Source organism: Trachinotus anak, unplaced genomic scaffold (genome assembly GCF_046630095.1).
Source record: "Trachinotus anak isolate AG129_WGS33_773 ecotype Australia unplaced genomic scaffold, CSIRO_AGI_Tana_v1 ptg000008l, whole genome shotgun sequence".
NCBI lineage: Eukaryota > Metazoa > Chordata > Actinopteri > Carangiformes > Carangidae > Trachinotus > Trachinotus anak.
The window spans coordinates 11,387,885-11,408,028 of NW_027273859.1; the positions used below are offsets into that span (position 1 = coordinate 11,387,885).

The 20,144-nt window shown below is 42.6% G+C and overlaps 1 protein-coding gene across 2 annotated transcripts in view; it reads left to right on the top strand.

Moving 5' to 3' along the window:
* The window catches only part of trpm3 (transient receptor potential cation channel, subfamily M, member 3), a 147,046-nt gene extending 131,011 nt beyond the window's left edge, over positions 1-16,035 (top strand). For both annotated transcript variants that reach the window (XM_071482592.1, XM_071482593.1), the window contains 6 exons: positions 769-1,020; positions 2,115-2,289; positions 4,596-4,746; positions 5,408-5,601; positions 8,687-8,819; positions 9,685-16,035. In XM_071482592.1, the coding sequence (XP_071338693.1) occupies positions 769-1,020; positions 2,115-2,289; positions 4,596-4,746; positions 5,408-5,601; positions 8,687-8,819; positions 9,685-11,296 (2,517 nt within the window). In that variant the 3' untranslated portion in view covers positions 11,297-16,035. The remainder of the gene's footprint in view (positions 1-768; positions 1,021-2,114; positions 2,290-4,595; positions 4,747-5,407; positions 5,602-8,686; positions 8,820-9,684) is intronic.
* The last annotated feature ends 4,109 nt before the right edge of the window (positions 16,036-20,144 follow it).

The following is a 20,144-nucleotide window of genomic DNA, read 5'->3' on the forward strand; positions in this document are numbered from 1 at the left end:
TGCTAAGGACTGATTAGCGCTAATTAAATACATCTCTATCCAAAAGAAAGACATGACAGTAACATTACAGAACTTGCTTAAACACAATATATTTATCTACAGCTGCCAAAACTTTTTTTTTTCGCCTGTTTTTACAGATCACAAAAAAGGAAGTCCCAAAAATTATCCGGGTAAAACTTTTTTCCACTTGTTTTACAGATTTAAAAATTATTAAATAAAAAATAAAAATAAATAAGGAACCTTTTTTTCACTTGTTCTTAAGTCATAAACTAAACACAGGTAAGAGAACAATTTAGATCAGGCTTTTTCCTTCCTTTCAGAGCGCCTTTAGAAGCAGTGGGGAAGGTCAAAGGGAAAGAGAATGGAAGGGGGAGGGTGGTAGAAATGAAGGTAGTAAACGGAGATGGGAAAAGAAAGAAAGAAAAAGAGTAAATAGAAAATAGAGGTGTGGCCATATGAGACTATCTTGCTCGGTCTCACTCTGTGGCTGTGTTTGTACTCTAAGTGTATGAAATGCATTAATCATTGTGTCACATCAGCAGCTCAACAATGCCCCCTCGGACGTCTGCTTAGATTCTCTGATTGGTGAACTAATACTGCCATCTTATGGTGGTCATGGCATAATGCGTTTTTATTTTTCTATTCTCTGTCATTTTTGGGGCTCTTAAGTTTTTCCATTCATTGAACACTTGTTTCCATCAGTCCTGCATTTCAGCATCCGTCGCTTGTTTTCCTTTCTTTACTAATTTCACTCTAAACCTCCTTCAGATCCTGATGTCAGAGCCAGGGAAGCTATTACAGAAGGTGAAGGTGTGGCTTCAGGAGTACTGGAACATCACAGACCTTATGGCCATCCTCATATTCTCGGTCGGCATGGTTCTGCGTCTTCAGGAGCCACCGCTCATGAGCTATGGGCGGGTCATCTATTGCGTTAACATCATCTATTGGTACATTCGGCTGCTCGACATCTTTGGAGTCAACAAGTACCTGGGTCCCTATGTGATGATGATTGGCAAGATGGTGAGAAGAGGCAGGGATGGTGATGCGTGTGTGTTTGTCTATCACTTTCTTTTTTATCTAAAATATCTCTAACATTTTTTTCCACATTATGTATTCTTCATTTATATCTAACTGTTTGTACATACTGAATTTACTCAACATATAGTGGTTATGAGTTAAGTTCCATGATTACAGAGGGGTAATTTGTATGTTATGTGCTCTCCCCGTCCAACCTTAATTCCTCTTAACCCTATTGTTAGATCTCAGAGAGAACAAGATCAGAACCTCTAACAAATACATGAAGACAAAACTAGAGAAGGATCAAAGGCCCAAATCAGTCAAACATCTGTCTGATGTTTGACTGATTTGGGCCTTTGATCCAAACATCTGTGTGATGTTTGACTGCCTAACATGAGCTGCGTACCGCTGGACTCAAACTCTGTTTGATATGAAAATCAGCAATTAGTTAGAAAGAGAGGGAGAGATTTGGATTTGCATTCAACGTCTTGGTCAAGTAATTGGCATGTATGATATTGCGGCACCATAAGATTATCTAAAGTCAAAGCAGTGGGAGAAGAGACATAAATAATATTGTAAATACAGCCGCCATGCTCAAATGCTTACACAAAGGGTTGTTTCAGCTTTCCAGAAACACGATAAATGACAGCCTTAATCCAAAAATACACTGTGTAACAGAGCCTAGTGGAATATCAACTAGCCCAGATGAAGGGTTTTCCCCCACTTCATTGCTGTAACTTCCTTAATCAATTGGTGATTAAGCTAAATTAAGTGCATTTTAAATATTGACTTCAGGTTTCAACCAAGACTCGGGGAGGAATAGCAATCAAAAAGAAAATGCTATTCAGACCATCATTCATCACACTTAAACTGCTTCTCCAGCTCTAACAGACCCGCCCACTCCCTTCCTGTTCCCCTGTCTTGCCTCATGATGACTTTCTTTACTTTATCCATTCCCTCTTGTTTTATTATTGTTACTTTTTATAAACATTCTTACCAACTTTTTTTCATTTCTTTCTCTTCTTAAACCACTCACCCTTTTCCTTCTCTCTCTGACAATCCTCCTCCACCCCCCACCCCCCCACCCCCCCCGTCAGATGATCGACATGATGTATTTTGTGATCATCATGTTGGTGGTGCTGATGAGTTTTGGGGTGGCACGTCAGGCCATCCTTAACCCTAATGAAGACCCATCGTGGATGCTAGCTAGGAACATCTTCTTCATGCCTTACTGGATGATCTACGGAGAGGTGTTTGCCGACCAGATTGACCGTAAGTTCAGGGCTAGAGTGTCAGAGCTATTAATTTAACTCCATCTTTGTTAATTCAGGGGAGGGTAGTTCCTGAATACACACAAATTACTAATTTAGTTTTCAGTCGTTTTTCCACAGGTTACTGGAAGATGTCCTTTTATAACACCTACATATTAAACACACTTTACTACAAGGCAAATTTCATCTGAAGTCACAGTGATTATGAATTAGGGAAATTCTCGACAAATCTTTCTACACCACCATGTCTGCAAAATCTTTCTGTGAAGTAACTTAGCTTGTTGCTTAAGAACATTACTGTATGTCTACTGTCATTGTGTCTTGGCCTATTTTGTCTCTACATTATTTTATACCACGTAGACAGAGTGACATTTTGACTCAATAAATCAAAAGTAGACTCCGAGCACTGTCTGTGAGAAAATGTCCTGAGAGTGAGAGTGTATTTGTGTGCTGTTCTGTTGTCTATATGTATGGTAGTATATATGATGGTATGTACAGAATGTGAGGAGTGGCCCAAAGAGAAGAGATCTGAAATAATGTTTTCATTCTTTGTTTCAGATATGCATAGTAGGAAGTTACAGCAAAGGCTGAATGAAAAACTCTGGCTGGTCGAAAATTACTTTCGAACTCACGGAACCTGGCGTAATAATGGTCCATCCCACATTGCCCAGTGCAGTCAAAATCCCTGTAAATCTATAGATACAGACCTCAGTTTAACCACATCTACCTATCCCACCTCTCCTTCATCATCCTCACATTGCCACCATGTCATGCCCACTCTCAGCTCTAGAGGCCACTTGAGACAAAAGTGTGCATGCAACTCCACACGCTCTGAGGTTAAAGTTGCCCCCATGTGTTGGTATCTTGGGTCAGCTACTGTATATCAGCAGCATTTTCTGAAAACAACAGAGACCAGTTCAGGAGAATCTGAAGTGAAATGAGGCCATATTTCGTCTCCAAATCCTTGATCGAGACAACAAGTGGCTTGACCCAAGGCTATATCTGTAAGCAACTTTACCCTGACTAATTTTGGCACTGGCTGGCAAATGGCACAATGTTACATGGCAGTAGCACTTTTCAGATATTTTCTAATGTATTTATGGTCTTTATTTTTTTTTCATTTATGTTCAAACAGCAAGAGGAACTATCGAAGTTGTAAAATTTGATATTCCCTTGATGTTTCTTCTGCCCATATTTTCTATGAACTTTAATTAGTTGTATTTGAAGAAGTGACCCTGCCATGTTAACACCATCTGTCACATAAACCATATCACCCTCCCTTTATGCCGACTCAGCTTCTCACTGGAGCAATTGCAACATTACCAAAATTCTTCTACCAATATAGACAACATTTAACATAAGTAAGCACTCAGATTTAAACATGAATATCATATCATACAGGAATAAAAACACACACATAAACGTGCAAACATCCATAGCACAACATATCTATCAGCCACCTTTCATCATCTATAATCTGTTTTTTCACGTGGTTCAGTTGTCAGAGTTTTTAAATCCAAATTTTTTTTAAGGTAAAATTAAAAAAAAAAATAGAAAAATTACTTCAGTTCTCTGTCTTTGGGCTGCATTGTGTGAAACAATTGAACATCAAGCAATGATGAGCATGACAAGAATGAATCTCAAAGGCAAACAAACAAAAACCAAATCCCGAATGTTCCCCAGATAAGCCACAGCAACTGAACCATCACAGATGGAAAAAACATGCTATGTATCCTAAAAACATTTCAAATGATTCAGAGCAATCAGCCATTGCTGAATGAAGCTATGGCACACATATGTGACAATATATTTTAAACATTGACTACATGTTTAAATATATTGGAAGCACAAATTGTGATAACACATGATCAGTGTTTTTTTTTTTTGTGTATTTTGTTTTCAGATGCACATTTCTGAGCCCCTACCATTATTGTGTCCGCTCTTTCCAGTCCCCTCTTTGAGAAAAGAAGCATAAAAATTAATTATGCTTCTTGTTTGTTTGCAAAATAAATACTTGTGCATTTTGTTTGGTATTTTCAGGTCTGCTTGTCTCTATGTTTTTTTGGCCTTATAACTCAACACAGTTTGTCTTTGAATGTTTCACCTCTTTTTATTTTGCTTAGGTTTTATTTTATCTATATGCCGTGTCTTCTGTTCATGTAATGTGTCTGCATGTCTTTCTAATTTGTTGTGCACCTAATTTTTCTACAAAAATATTATTTTGATGGATTCAAGTCTCTATCTAAAGACATACTTTCCCTTTTATTAATATGTATGTGTGTGTATTTATTTTGTGACGGTGTGCAGCCCCCTGTGGGCAGAACATCACCACAGATGATGGGGTGGTGATGACCCTGCCTCCCTGTAAGACGGGTGCGTGGATTGTCCCAGCCATCATGGCCTGCTATCTGTTGGTAGCCAACATACTGCTGGTCAACCTTCTCATAGCTGTGTTCAAGTACGTAAATGCTCTAATAATTTCTGTACTATAAAATGTAATGCTTTGCACACGAACACTTATTTTGGCAGCATGACGATAGAAATCATTTATCTCTGTCCTCCAACACTCTCACAACAGTATCATTCAGACATAGATATTTACTTTATGCTGTTTTAGAGAAAGTAGACATCAACAGTGTGTGTGCATGTGTGAGAGAGAGAGAGAAAAGGAGAAATTGTTGTTTCTGTTTAAGCTGCTGTTAAGCCACACTCATTGGAGGCTGGGTGCAAATTGTATTATCAGAACAGGATGGTGCTTCTTTCCCAGAGACATTACCATGCTAATGATCTGTTATTGTGCCTCTGTATAATCCACGTAGCAAGGGCGATCGTCATTCTCCTCACACTTATTACGGAAAAAATAGTTAAACTGAAGGTTTAATCACATTACAAATAACGGCAAACATTTATTGTTGGGCTGTGCCTTAATTTCTGTTCCCACTTACTCTGTGTCTGAACTCGGCTCTGCAGTGCAGCAGCATACAAAGTGAAGAAATCAATTCGACAACCAATCAGATCTCTATATGTTAATCTGAAAAGATCATGATGTATGGTTCGCCCATAATAAGATAATCCTTGGTTGGTGTGGCATATCTGTCTGTCATTATCCGGCATCACAGTAATACATTCTTCGAGGTGAAGTCCATCTCCAACCAGGTTTGGAAGTTCCAGCGCTACCAGCTCATTATGACCTTCCACGAACGACCAGTCCTTCCTCCACCACTCATCATCTTCAGTCACATAACCATGGTCCTCAAGCACCTGTGTTGTCGCTGGCGCAAGCATGACGACGATGAGAGGGACTACGGACTGAGTAAGTGACAGATGACCCATTAACACACCTGTTAAACTCAGGATGGACCCAATAATGTAAACAAACAACTGTTAATTAGTTTCATTTATATACAGTACTGTTTTTAGTGCTATCAGAATCAGAATCAGAATCAGAATCAGAATCAGTTTTATTGCCAAGTATGTTTTCACATACAAGGAATTTTTTCTGGTGATTGGTGCAATTGATCAGCAACAGTGGGGCTCTCTAGCCTTGTTGATGAGGCTAATAGCAGATGGGAAGAAGCTATTTTTGTGGCGAGAGGTTTTGGTCCTGAAGGACCGCAGCCTCCTGCCAGAGGGGAGTGTCTCAAAGAGTTTGTGTCCAGGGTGGGAGGAGTCAGCTACAATCTTCCCTGCACGCCTCAGAGTCCTTGAGGCGTACAGGTCCTGGAGGGACGGAAGATTGCAGCCAATCACCTTCTCAGCAGAGTGGATGATACGCTGCAGTCTGTTATTGTCCCTCTCCGTGGCAGCAGCGTACCAGATGGTGATGGAGGAGGTGAGGATGGACTCAATGATGGAGGTGTAGAAGTTCACCATCATAGTCCTTGGCAGGTTGAACTTCTTCAATTGCCTCAGGAAATACATCCTCTGCTGAGCTTTTTTGATGAGGGAGCTGATGTTTAGCTCCCATTTGAGATCCTGTGTGATGGTGGTTCCCAAGAAGCGAAAATGCTCCACGGTAGCCACGGGGGAGTCACACAGGGTGATGGGGGTGGGTGGGGCTGGGCTCTTCCTGAAGTCCACTATCATTTCCACTGTCTTCAGAGCGTTTAGCTCTAGGTTGTTCTGCCTGCACCAGGTCACCAGACGCTCAGTCTCCCACCTGTAGGCAGACTCATCGCCATCAGAGATGAGTCCAATGAGAGTGGTGTCGTCTGCAAACTTCAGGAGCTTGACAGACTGATGGCTGGAGGTGCAGGTGTTGGTGTACAGGGAGAAGAGCAGAGGAGAAAGAACGCAGCCTTGCGGGGATCCAGTGCTGATGGTCTGGGAGTCAGACACGTGCTTTCCTAGCTTCACGTGCTGCCTCCTGTCAGACAGGAAGTCGGTGATCCACCTGCAGGTGGAGTCAGGCACGCTCAGCTGGGAGAGCTTGTCCTGCAGCAGAGCCGGGATGATGGTGTTGAAGGCAGAGCTGAAGTCCACAAACAGGATCCTGGCATAGGTCCCTGAGGAGTCCAGGTGCTGGAGGATGAAGTGGAGAGCCATGTTGACGGCGTCGTCTACGGACCTGTTGGCTCTGTAGGCGAACTGCAGGGGGTCCAGGAGTGGGTCAGTGATGGATTTGAGGTGGGACAGGACAAGACGCTCAAATGATTTCATGACCACAGAGGTCAGGGCAATGGGTCTATAGTCATTTAGTCCTGTGGGCCTTGGTTTTTTGGGGACAGGGATGATGGTGGAGGATTTGAAGCAGGCTGGCACGTGGCAGGTCTCCAGTGAGGTGTTGAAGATGTCTGTGAACACTGGAGACAGCTGATCAGCACAGTGCTTCAGGGATGATGGAGAGACAGAGTCAGGACCAGCTGCTTTGCGGGGGTTCTGCTTCTTAAAAAGCCTGTTGACATCTCTCTCCAGGATAGAGAGAGACGTTCCTTTGGTAGGGGAGGAGGAGGGTTCTGATGTGGCTCTGATGTGGAGGTTAGTGTCAGGCTTGTCCCACTGTCTTTCAAAGCGGCAGTAGAACTCATTCAGATCGTTGGCCAGACGGAAGTCGTTAATGGAGTGGGGGGGTTTAGGTTTGTAGTTAGTGATCTGTCTGAGCCCTTTCCAGACAGAAGCAGAGTCATTGGCTGAGAACTGGAGCTGAAGTTTCTCAGAGTACAGTCGTTTAGCTTCTCTCACCGCTTTGCTAAACCTGTACTTGGACTCTTTAAACTTGTCCCTGTCCCCACTCCTGAAAGCTTCCTCCTTTTGCCTCCTGAGCTGACTGAGCTTAGCTGTGAACCAGGGTTTGTCATTGTTATAACTCACCCTGGTGCGTGATGGGATACAGCAGTCCTCACAGAAGCTGATGTATGACGTCACAGCCTCTGTGAACTCATCCAGACTGTTGGAAGCAGTCCTGAACACCTCCCAGTCAGTGCAGTCCAAACATGCCCGCAGATCCTCTATGGCTTCACTGCACCACTGCTTTGATGTCCTCGCAACAGGTTTACACAGTTTTAGTTTCTGCCTGTATGTGGGAATCAGGTGGACCATGACATGGTCAGAGTGGCGGGATGTAAACACCGACCAGGATGAATGAGGTGAACTCTCGGGGGGAGTAGAAGGGCCTGCAGTTTATGATGAAAGTCTCCAGGTCAGGAGAACAGTGCTGCAGGATCACTGTCACGTCTTTGCACCAGCCACTGTTTGCATAAAAGCAGATTCCTCCACCTTTGGTTTTGCCGGACAGCTCTATGTCGTGATCCGTTCTGAAGAGTTGGAAGCCGGCCAGCTCCAGCGCAGAGTTCGGAATCGATCCACACAGCCACGTCTCCGTGAAGCACAGGACGGCAGATGAGGAAAAGTCTCTGTTCTTCTGCACCAGTAGCTGAAGTTCATCCAGTTTGTTGGGCAGTGAACGCACGTTGGAGAGAAAGATACCTGGGAGAGGTGTGCGGAGTGCGCGCCGGCGGAGACGCGCAAGCGCACCGGCACGTTTTCCTCTCCTCCGGCGTTTCACTGCGAGAGCAACGGTCAGTGCACCTCTGACCAAAATGTCCAATAATCCCACAGATGAGTCGAGAAAAGTAGGAAAAAAATCCACTGGAGTTGTTTCTCTGATATTAATGAGCTCTTCTCTGGTGAAAGAGCTCCGGAAACCAAAGCAGAAAACTGGATTTATAAAGAAAATAAGGCAAAAAAATGCGCACCAAAACACCGAGGCAGCCATCCGCGGCGCCATGGCAACAGAATTATGACTGTTTTTAGTGCTATGACAGTGCTGTTTATAAAATTCACAAAACCAACTCTATACACAGTAGTTATCATATGTTTTGTAATTATGGCTGTTATTACGCTACCAGTCAGATAAATACGAGACTGTTGCATTATCTCTTAAACTCTCTCATCCACAGAGCTTTTCATCACAGAAGACGAGCTGAAGAAAGTCCATGACTTTGAGGAGCAATGTATAGAAGAGTACTTCAGAGAGAAAGATGACAGATTCCACTCCTCAAATGATGAGCGGATCAGAGTCACTTCTGAAAGGTTGGACATGGCTACATCGAAAAATTATGTCTGTATGCTCCCTGTGGCTTTCAAGCCTATGGAAAACTGTTATATAAACAAGTCCAGCGTTTTCTCTAAAGTAGATGAGTGTAGTGGAATTGACAGAGCAGATGTTATAGTGCACACTTTTTAGTCATTTAGTGCACATCTCAAACATAATTTTTCTTCTTTTCTATGACAAACCTATATGCTGCATTAAACATTTCAGTGCAAATACAGAAACGGAAGCAACTATACATGCTGCAAAATGCACACAGCACGACAGAACTAAGATAAAACACACATCTGAAATGTTTTAAGGGACGCCATTGGCTGAACTGCTGCTTTATATTTTGAAACGACCTCAAAGAATTGGACTGAGACTGCCTGCACACATGGGACAAAAACAAGTGCCTATTTTCCCTATCAGGAAAGCCAGTTATTGGCAGCCTAAACCAGGAGCTTCCAATGTATGTAGATCAATAGCGTTATTGAACTAAGCACAGAATTTACTCCAGTTTTGACACACAGATAGCATGAGCTATGTTTTTATTTTTACCAAATACCACAGTGTATGCAGTCATTTATGTCCCTGGAAAAAAATCGGTTTTGTTTTGTGTGTGCTTATTTTTCATATCTCCTCGTATAATTGCAGTTCATTTCGAACTGTAACATACTGTATATGTTGTGACTGAAAATTGTACTTCTCCAGTTTGTTGTATTATTTTATTTTTGCTATTATTTTGTTAGCCTGCAGTGAGGTGGTCTCTCTCTGCCAGCTTTTTTCTCCACCACTTTTCCCTGCTATTCTTCCCACCCCAGTGCTTTTAATGCCTTTTCTCTACTTTCTTCTCTGCTATATCAGGGTAGAAAACATGGCAATGCGACTGGAGGAAGTCAATGAGAGGGAACACTTCATGAAGGCGTCACTGCAGACCGTTGATATTCGTCTGGCACAAATGGAGGAGCTGATTGGACGAATTGCTGTAGCGCTGGAGCGTGTGACAGGGGTTGAACGTGGTGAGGTCAACAAAGCTCGTTCCCGGACTTCATCTGACTGCACAGACTCTGCATACATACTCCGCCAGGGTGAGTGCCCAGAAGCAGCATACATCCTCCGTCAAAGCAGCTTTAACAGCACGGAGGGGAATGCCTACCGTCTACAGGAGGCACTGGAGGGAACAGCTGAGGGCTCCATGTCCCCTCCTTCTCCTACTGGCATGGCCACACGCACAAGAAGCCACTCATTTTATGTTCGTGGTGGTGAACGTGCAAGTGGAGCTGAACGTGCCGAGAGCTTCTTCAAAGAGCGCTCACTCAGTCTCCACCGAGCCAACAGCTCACAATCTGTGTCCTCAACCGCTGCCCCCAAGGAGTCTAAGCCCCTCCCCCTGGCGACGCTGTCGGTCTCCCAGCAGCACCGTCCATCATCATGCATTGATATCTATGTCTCAACGTCTGAGGAGGTGGGGCCTGCGGAGGTCTTCCTGGATCCTCTCCGTGTGGTCCCACCGCTCCAGAGAGACTCCTCGCTGCAGTCAGATATCATGGAGACGGTGCTGCCGGGAGGCCGGGACTTCAGCAGCACTGCCACCAGCGGATTGGGCGACAGGCACTCGGAGGGCATTGCAGGCAGCAGCGGCACAGCTGGGGCTATGTTTGATGACAGTGCAGCTGCTGATTTGTCGTTGTGCTCAGCCCACCTCTTACCAGATACCACCTTACCCCCTTGGGACATAGAACCATCCCCACCACCCTCAGCAGGGCTGCTCGAACGCTCTAAGAGCAGTCGCTACCTCTCTACGGCAGGCACAGCATTCCTGGATGAGCCTTCTCTGGTCAAATCCCACAGCCTCATGTTCACACCAAGGGGCTGCTACGGTGGACTGGGGGCAGGAGTCCAGGTAAAAGCTGCAGAGTACACCAGCATCACTGACTGCATCGATACACGCTGTGTCTCAGCTCCATACACTCCTGCAGAACGCTCACACTCCCCAGGAGGATCCACCTCATTCCCCTTTGATAAGCCGTCAGACATTGGTTCCTCCCACCCAGAGAGAGAGGCAGAGCTTAGTCACACAGAGTCTGATCCAGAGGACCCTGAGGACCTGATTCCAGCCCCTGATACCCCTCGCCTAGGGGTCCTTGGTGGGCCCAGCGGGGCCCCTCTCTGCTCCCCCTTCTCCAGGCTGGAGCGAGCAAACAGTTGCTCCTCAGATGACTCCCATCCTTCTCTCACACTGGCCCCTCCGCACCGGAAGAGCCTGTCGGTGAGTGAGAGGATGGAGAGGGGACCGGGTCTGGGGGCAGACAGGGGGCCTGGGCCAGGGGGCCGGGGTCTGGCAGGAACCAGAAACCCCTTCCTCAGGAGCAAGTCTGGAGCACGGCCTGAAACAGCCAAGACTGACAGCCTCTCCATGAGGAAGTTGGCCACTCCGTCAGCTTTCCGCAGCTTTGATAGACAAAACTACACGTGACAAGGACACTGGTCAGCACACTCACACACTGATAGGACCAGGGAGAAAAACTGAAAGGGCTGAAGGCAAAAGTGAAAACAGGGTGAAGTTGCCCATAGATGCTAATCTGGATCAGATCTACAGTTTTTCACATTTAGGTTAGATAGGTAATAAAAGTTTATTTATAGTACATGCTGGCGGGCAACTTTACCCTGGATCATGAATCGGGGGAAAGGGATGGGAGATATAGGGGTCCTACTGTACACCAGTCAAATACAAAGAGCTATTAAATTTAGACTAGTTTTTACCTCCTCTTGTAGCTAAGTAACTCTCAATGGGGTGTTATGGCAATGGAAGGTGTATTTGTACTGTCTTCCACCCACCACCTTTACGTCAAGTAAACATCTGTCACTGTGTTACATCACATATCAATCACGTTAGTCAGAGAAAGTGTACTGTAAGTCTTAGCTGCATTATGTGGTAGAAACTGTCAAGTCTGAGAGACAGAGGAGAAAGAAAGACAAAACAACCACCTCATTTTGTCATTTTGTCTTAGCATAGAGTCATTGCTGTCACAAAACTTTCACTTTAAATACATTTTCCTAACTCCACCCCGTAAGACCCCAGCACAAGCAAACAGAAAGAAACTAATATTTCTGGCTGTTTTATAAAGGAATCAGTGAAGTGTTTGGAACCCCTCGTGGTTGCATTGGAAATGATGGCAACAACTTACCTCTGGATACACAAATACATCCTTCCAATAATCAATATTTATCTCTTTTTGCAAAGGAATATGAAATTTGTCTTTCGTTCACATGTTGTAAGAGAACTGTTTCTATTGCTTTTGTCAGATCAGCTAGAAAAAGAAAGCAGTATTCGAACGTACTCCAGACAAAAGGTCATCACTCTGTCACATGTTTTCAGTCATGGCTGTCCAGTGTCAGCAATCTGTATCTGCAGCAGCTGGGGTTGTAAAATCTGTGTTTGATTAGCCATGTTATATGAGTCAAAAGCTATCAGGAAAAAGTGAGGAAGAAAATGTGACATGAAGACAGAGATCAGCACGTGACAATATCCAGTGTTTTACAGCTCATGCTTGTGGCACAGGTTCAAGGCATGAGTCTGTATCAGAAAAGTGAACGAGGGCACACAGTGCTTTGAAGGCCAATGCATAAGAAAGGAAATGAAGAGTTTTGTTTTGAAGTGCATGTTGACATGCATGTCACATGCATATTTACACGTCTACACACGTACATGGTCAGTGAAATCGTACATATCACTTGGAAATAAACGTCTTCAGACCTGATCCCAGAGTTTTAACAAGTGCAATTGCAAAAAATGGGAACAAGAGGGCGCTGTGAGCCTATTTCAGAAGCAGTGGTTGCTGGTTGAACCTGATGAGAACTTTCTTTGCCTGCACCTCACACCAAAAATCCTTCCACTCAACCAATCGTTGCTCCCTTGTAGCCCAGCGCCTCCTTCAGTTTTTGGCAGCGGCATTATGTTGCAATGGTTTTACACCCACCTACACCTTATGGATCCGTCCTTCATCTGTTCCATAACTGTCATTCATTTGCTTTTTTCCTTTATTTTTTTTTATTACATTCAAAGCCAGCCACTGCAAAAACAGACTTTAAAAGAAAGCAGTTGCCCCATGACTAAGCTTATTATAAATCATACACAGGTCAAGAAGCGGTCCTAAAGAATCAGCTCATTTATAAATTTATTTTATAAAAAATAATAATAAAGCTTGAGGAAAAAGCTGTCAAGTACATGCATTCTAGCTGAGATTTAAGAAAGGCATGAATTTTAAGTGACACGGAGGATGAAAAATGGGACTATTATTATTAAAAGATGAAAGCCAGATCAGTGTTTTAAAATGTTCTCATTTTTTTTATTCTAGTGCAAGAAGTCTGGAGGGGAAGAAGAAGTCCTTCTCTGATAGCTTTGTAAAGATAAGACAAAAGAAATTAATAGAATTCTTACTGATTTTTTTATGTTTATGTTTTATATTTCCTCGCTATTACAATTCATTTTAATCATGTTGCATTTATTTTGAGATTGATTCTATTTATTGACATTTTCTTGCTCATTGATAATTACAGTAAATGCCTGTTTGAATTACAAAATTAATATTTATATCTTCTCAGTGATATTTTTGTCGAATTTTAAGTATTTTCTAATTAAACTTTTAAATTTAATAAAAGATGACCATCTACATGCACTAAATGCTGATGTATTATATTATTTATTAAATATAGAATTGTCTGATATACTGTACATTTCAATCATATTTAAAGTATTTAAAGTAGTTTTTATTGTACGTTTTATCAAGCAGCTTATGAAAATTTTCTAATGTAAAGTTGACACGGCAATACACTGTTGCCAGTATACCAAACTTAGGGTGCCTTCTGGGCATCAATGGAGTATGTGGGGACTGAAGTGATTCAAAAGTCTGTGAAATTTCTCGTCTCTGTTTTTTTTCTCTAATCACAAAGCCCAAATATCAGTGATTATTTTCAACATATGGCTTTTGCATACTCTCATAGACCTTTGTTGTTCTCTTTAAACACATCTGATGTACAGAGTAGGGGACTGTTGTTATTAGTAGACTGTGTCATTGCTTGTATGGACATTTATTTGAATCCACCCCAAAACATAAAAAAGATGTGATTGAGATAGTTTCATACCTGAAGAAAAAAATCTATTTGCACATAAAACTGAGACATATTGGTGAGGATTAAAGCATCATCATAAGGTTGGTGCTTTTGCATTAATTATTTTCTTGTTTTGACTTGAATGCTTTGACTTATCTCTGTGTTACGACCCAGCCTGCTGGATGATCCAAACTGTTCATATGCCCACTAAACCCGGCCTAAACTTTAAAGGAGTGCTCCAGGGATTTAGTAATGTACCTCCATAAAGTTGGGGGACTTACAAGAGACAGATTTAAATAAAGAATGGTCAAAATTAAAGCAGCAGAGGCCAAGATACCCTACCTTTTAGTCAAAAGTATGAGGCAAGCTTCAAAAATGCTACAATACAATACATAATGCAGCTCAGTGGCATCTTTTGATAAGACCTTGTCTGACTATTAAATATGGTCATTTTTTTTAAAACTCCTTGTCCCAAGTAAATAACACAGTTTGTCTCTGAAGTCTCAAAGCTGAACATCAGGGTTATTTTCCCAGATGTCAGAAAACTCCCTCCAGAACTACAAAAGACATCATCATACAACTGTTTTCAAAGGCTGAGCAGTACTATTACTAGTAAACTGACCTTTAGTCATAAAATCAATGGAATACCCCTTTAATCTAGTAATTGCAACATCAAATATATATTGTATTGCAGGCATATGATCAGTATGGATCATTTAGGTTGGGCAGACTAGGGGGTAACACACTTTAATACCTATAGGATGACAAATAGGATGTTGTAGCCGGTCGATTCGTACAAAGGAACCTATCTGCAATTTCTTCAACAAATATGTAGTTTACAGTATGTTGTAGAGAGGAAAGGTTGACCCCAAGTCAATGCTCAGGGACAACATTAACCCAGTGATGCAAGGTTGTAAGTATATCATGAAACTGTGGCAGAAAGAAAGAAAAAGAAAGAATTCCAGAAGTTTGTCTTCAGCAGGCTTCCAGTATAAACACTGTGCTTTATGAGTCTGACCCAGAAGCTTCGTGGATCATAGTGAATCTATACATTTTGTATTGTGTGTCTTAACAAATGGCAATAGTGTATGAATGAATGTCTTCATACCTGATTGACTTGTTCACTAATAAAGGTTTAGCTTCCCCACAGTACAAACAAGAAGGACGTGTATGGAGAATTGTGTTTTGATGGAGAGGGCTTTGGTCATGCACAGTTGACCCTTACGTAGTGAACCAAACCAAAATTCGCCAAACCAAATGGAAATGAGCTGAGCCGTGCTCTACTGACCTGTTGTCTACACAGCTGTGGCAAACAGGGTCAACCAAGCAAAGGTCGTACAGCTCAAGTCAGTTTTTGCATGGCTAAGTATGAAAACAGATGTCTGTGTCAGACTGAGAGCTTCAGCCCTTCTATTTGACCTGTTGTGATAAAAAATCAAAATATTCTTTGCTAATTTCTTTATCCTTACAGTGAGGAAAATCAGACAGCAAACATGTCCATGTGTACATGATTCTTTAATGGTTTTGTGGTATGTTGACATGGCTGTTGTGAAAGATATTGACAGGAGGTATGCGTGAGTGTGTGTGCGTGTGAATGTGCGTGTGCATGAACTGCGTGTGAATCCAGACATGTAGATGTCACTAATAACAGGAAGGCATGCCAACACAACACAACCCAACAGAATCTCAATGTACAGTATTTTTTAAATATTTTCCTATACTGTAACTTACAGTTTTGTGGAATCATGAGCATATGACTATAACCAACAGATCTGCTTCCCTCCTATGACGTCCTTTGACTCATAAGATGAAGAGAGTTTCGCGCATATGTTTTTTCTGCAATAATTGCTGATGTTGTGCTTCTACAACCGAAAGGGACTTACCCCACTGCTGGTCACAATTTATGTCATGTCCTTTAAATGCATGAAGTTCTTCCACTCAGAGTGTACAGAGACAACCTGTAAAGATGACTGAGAGAAAGATAGAGCGAGATTGTAACATGAAATCAAAGTAGTGAGTATTTGGATGCAAATACAAATCTGTATTCTTCAATGTGAATAGGATCATGTCTGGCATGCATTGTTAAATAAACAATTAAATAGATTGGTACTCAGTCTCTCGCCTGTTTTTACTTCGCCCAGGTCTCCAACCAATCAATGACAAGAAGACTTGTAATGTTTATGACAGATGTGAGAAATGTGTAAAGTTTAAAGTGTGTTTAGTACTATCATGTCTGTTTTAATAGGTCACAATAATGAGAAAAGACCAGCTGTCTGACAAAGTTGTTTGTCAGACACACAAGCTAACACAGAGGAAGAGGCAGAGAGAAAAAGACTTATCATGTTGCTTTAAATGACTGTTGGATCAATGATCTAAAACCTGTGGGGCTAAACATCGGAAACATCTGCATTTCTGTCACTCCTTTTTATGATGTAAGCTACAAACCGGGGGTGAGAGCTGTTAACCTCAATGTTGTAAACCTCATAAAACAAAGGCTCACAGTGTTTAAACTATCAAGTAACGAGCCACATCACACAAGCAGTTCTGCAGTTATGGCAGAACGTCAGACTTCCACTGGCGGCCATTGCTACCTCCCCCCGCCTCCCATTGGCTGCTGGTGAGACGAGTGGAACAGGTGCTGCTGTACTGTCAAAACTTGTCCCACCACCATGAGGCAGGAACACAGCCTTAAACTGATTCCATAGGGGAAAAACTCTTTATGTGAGGGGACAATTGCCACTTTTTGTCCATTGGACATTATTATGGATCTACCTCTGGCCTTCCGCTCTGCAGGCTGAACTTCTGAAGTCTGTTAAACACCCAATAAACACCTGTGTGTCAGTTTGTTGAATAGGTTTTTCCTCGGAAACTCTTTGCTTCACCCTGCTTTATGATCACAATACCTGCTCTAATACAATCACTGCAATAGCCCAGTGATAAATATTTCCTTCATAAAACAGTGTTCCCTCTTGTTAATATTTTCACCTTTGGCACAGTATATCTTATAATATAATGTAAGAGGCACATGGCGACAAAAATCAACGTTGGAGATGAATCCACACATCTCTGATACAAATTATGAGCTTCATATCGTCAGAGTTTTATTGAATTCCATTGAATTCCAATATCCATTCTCATGGATACAGTTGTGGAAGAAGTAGCTAAGTCCTTAATTTAGGTAAAAAATTAGTTATAACGCACTTTAAAATACTTTGTTTCAAGTAACAATAAGTCCCACATTCAAAACTCCTCTTACCTAAAAATACCTCAGCAAAATGTACTTCAAGTATCTAAAGTAAAAGTAGGCCTACAGGTAGGCCCACTGTCATATACTATTGGATAATTGATGTGATGGATTAACATTTATCCAGCATTTTAGACTACATTCTTTTTGCTAGATTAACATAATCATACGAGGTGTGTAGAGCAACTATAGCGGCCAGATAAAAAGTAAATAATTTCTGCTGATGTGAAGTAACCTGGCTGTGGCCTGCAGCGGCCTGCTACCCCCTCATGCGGCGTCCAGCTACACGCCGCAAGCAGACGTCCTCGTTCATGTCCCACCACTGCATGCGTGTCGCACACCACTCGTTTCCTTATGAACAATGTTCTCTGCCTTTCTCCTGTGTAGTCGCTCGGCCCCAGCCACAAGGTTGCTAACCCTTTACGGGCTTCACGCCGCCCTGTCGTATTCATCTGCTGTGTGTGCGTGTGTGTGTGTGTGCGTGCGTCGCCATTGCGCCTCGCTGCCTCCCGTTCCTCTCTGACGGAGCAGGCCACTGACTGGACCGGCACTTCCAGTCTGTCGTGTGGGTGTGTGGGTGTGTTCATATAAGGGAGTGGGGTCAGCGGTGGGGGGGGTGGGGGGGGGGGGAGCAGCCCACGGTCCACACGTGGAAGGGAACATTCTGTCCCGGGACTGTGCACGTGCCCCCTGCTTATCTCTGCTGCAGCACGCGCGCAGGCACGCTCAAAAACAGCTTCCTCTTTGACACAATCACAAAAACACAAAATCACGACAACGCGACAACGCGGGCCCCGCCGCCCGCACCGCGCACTGCTGAACTTTTGCACCTCGGCGGGGCAGGGGCAGCCGCAGAAGCGCCTCCTCTTCCAGGGAAATGTTTACCGCGCTGCTGGAGGAGGAGCAGGGGGGGGGGGGGGGGGCGGCTGCAGGCTGCGTGTGTGTCCTGCCTAAACACCCCAGTTTCAGCTCGATTTTTCTTTTTTTTTTTTTCCTGGAAATTGTGGGGTTCTGCCACCAAATCCAGCTCAGTGGGGGCGGGGTTTCAGTGCTGGGTGAAAAGTCTCCGCGGTGTTACAGTGCTACACGGCATCTGTGGTGCTCAAATGGGGGCTTGACTTCTGCGGTCTTCACGAACCTCCCTTCCCTGTACATTTTGCTTCTCGTGCCGTGTGAGCAGTGGACATCACGATAAATCTGCTTCTAGGCAGTGCAGACGGGATGTAACCTCAAATGAGGAGGGTATTTGTTGCGGTTGATTAGGAGAGGGGTTCTCTGCCTGTTGCGAAATATCAACACATTGTTATGTTCCCACAGTTTAAAATGCAGACAGCAGTGTCATGGCCACATCAGCACGCATGGTGAAGTGTCTCTGAGAGAAGCACAACGCCATATCAGGGCTTTGCTTTGCTTGAGTCATGTGCTGCATAAACGCAGGGAAACACCTCTATATCCGGGCGCCTGAGTCACATTGCTCTCACATAAACAGCAGGTATCCGGATCATGTCTAAACAGTTCATGTCAAGAAAAAAAAAAAACGTTGGCTTGCCAGCATTGCTTAATCCCACCATCACAAAAGCTGAATAAGATTTCCATGAACTCTGGCCATGAACGACCCACCCACTGCACTGGAAGCTCTCCCTTTTTTTTTTTTCTTTTTAAGCTGTGGGTCTTGTTACACTTTCAAGTGGACTGGCGTCATTACCATCGCTCTTGCAGAGTGCATATATAGATATATGTGCATGTGTGATGTGTCAGACACAAGATTAGCCTGTGCACTTAACACTTTAAATTAGTGTGCAGTTATATTTAGTTTGATAACAAAACGAAACAGCCTCTGGAGGAGGTTGTTAATTAATACGTGCATATTAAACACATTTCTGTAAAAGATGAATGCAAATAAAACAATAGCAACATGTTAATAAATACTACATTTCTAATGCATTATAGACTATAACATTGCATTAGAACACATCATAAGAGTCAATCTGCAGCATCTAATTATATGGACCCATTTGCCATATCATGTTGTAAGTTAGGTTTTTTTGAACACACTCTTGTTTTGTGTAACCAATGTGGTTATGGCTTGATATTTTCATGGCGGCTCTCTGTGTGCCTTAAGTCAAGTGAGGTTTAACACATTATAAATGCAAGGTATGGCCATCACACTATTTGCTGATCTTGACACCAGGCTACAGTTGATTTTTTTAGAGAGCCTAACAGACACTTGGACTAGACGTGTTTAGGAACAGAGGAAAAAGCATCATAAATATCATGTTGAGGTGACTCATACATCACAAAATACACAAAGTATGAGTATAAGTGCACAACCCCCCATACCTGTCTGCCTGTCTCCACCACTCAACCTGTTTAAAAAGAAAAATCATGAGGACATTTTGATGTGTGACTATATACTTAAGATCATGAATAGAAGAATCAATTGTATTTATTTCACAAAACAAATGTTCATTTCAAAATATTCAAACGCCATGAAAGTGTAATTTACACTTATTTTATTTGAAGCAGACACAGAGCAGACATATAGGTATTGTAGCAAGCTAAAACCACAGTCTCCATAGTCTTACATTTGCTTTATTGTTACTATCGATGCAGAACACATAAAGAAATTATAAATAATTGTGATACATGCCATTATATAGTAATGTCAAATTCATGCTTGCAATGCTTTATGACTGTTAAACCTCATAATGCTTTATGTACATATCTTGCAACAAGGATGTATGTGTGTGTTGTAATGTGTTGCATGTATCTATATTATTGTGAGCATAAACTAGGCGTAAACTACACAAAAACAACCAGACATTGTCTTTACTAGTGAGGGAAGTGAAAGAAAAGCTACAATGATTACATGACCAGTTGACTGTCTGGGTGCCTGTATCACTTTGTGATAATCTAAATTATACTTTTATTTTTATGTTCCTGTTTTCACAGTTGTTTCTCTTGTTGA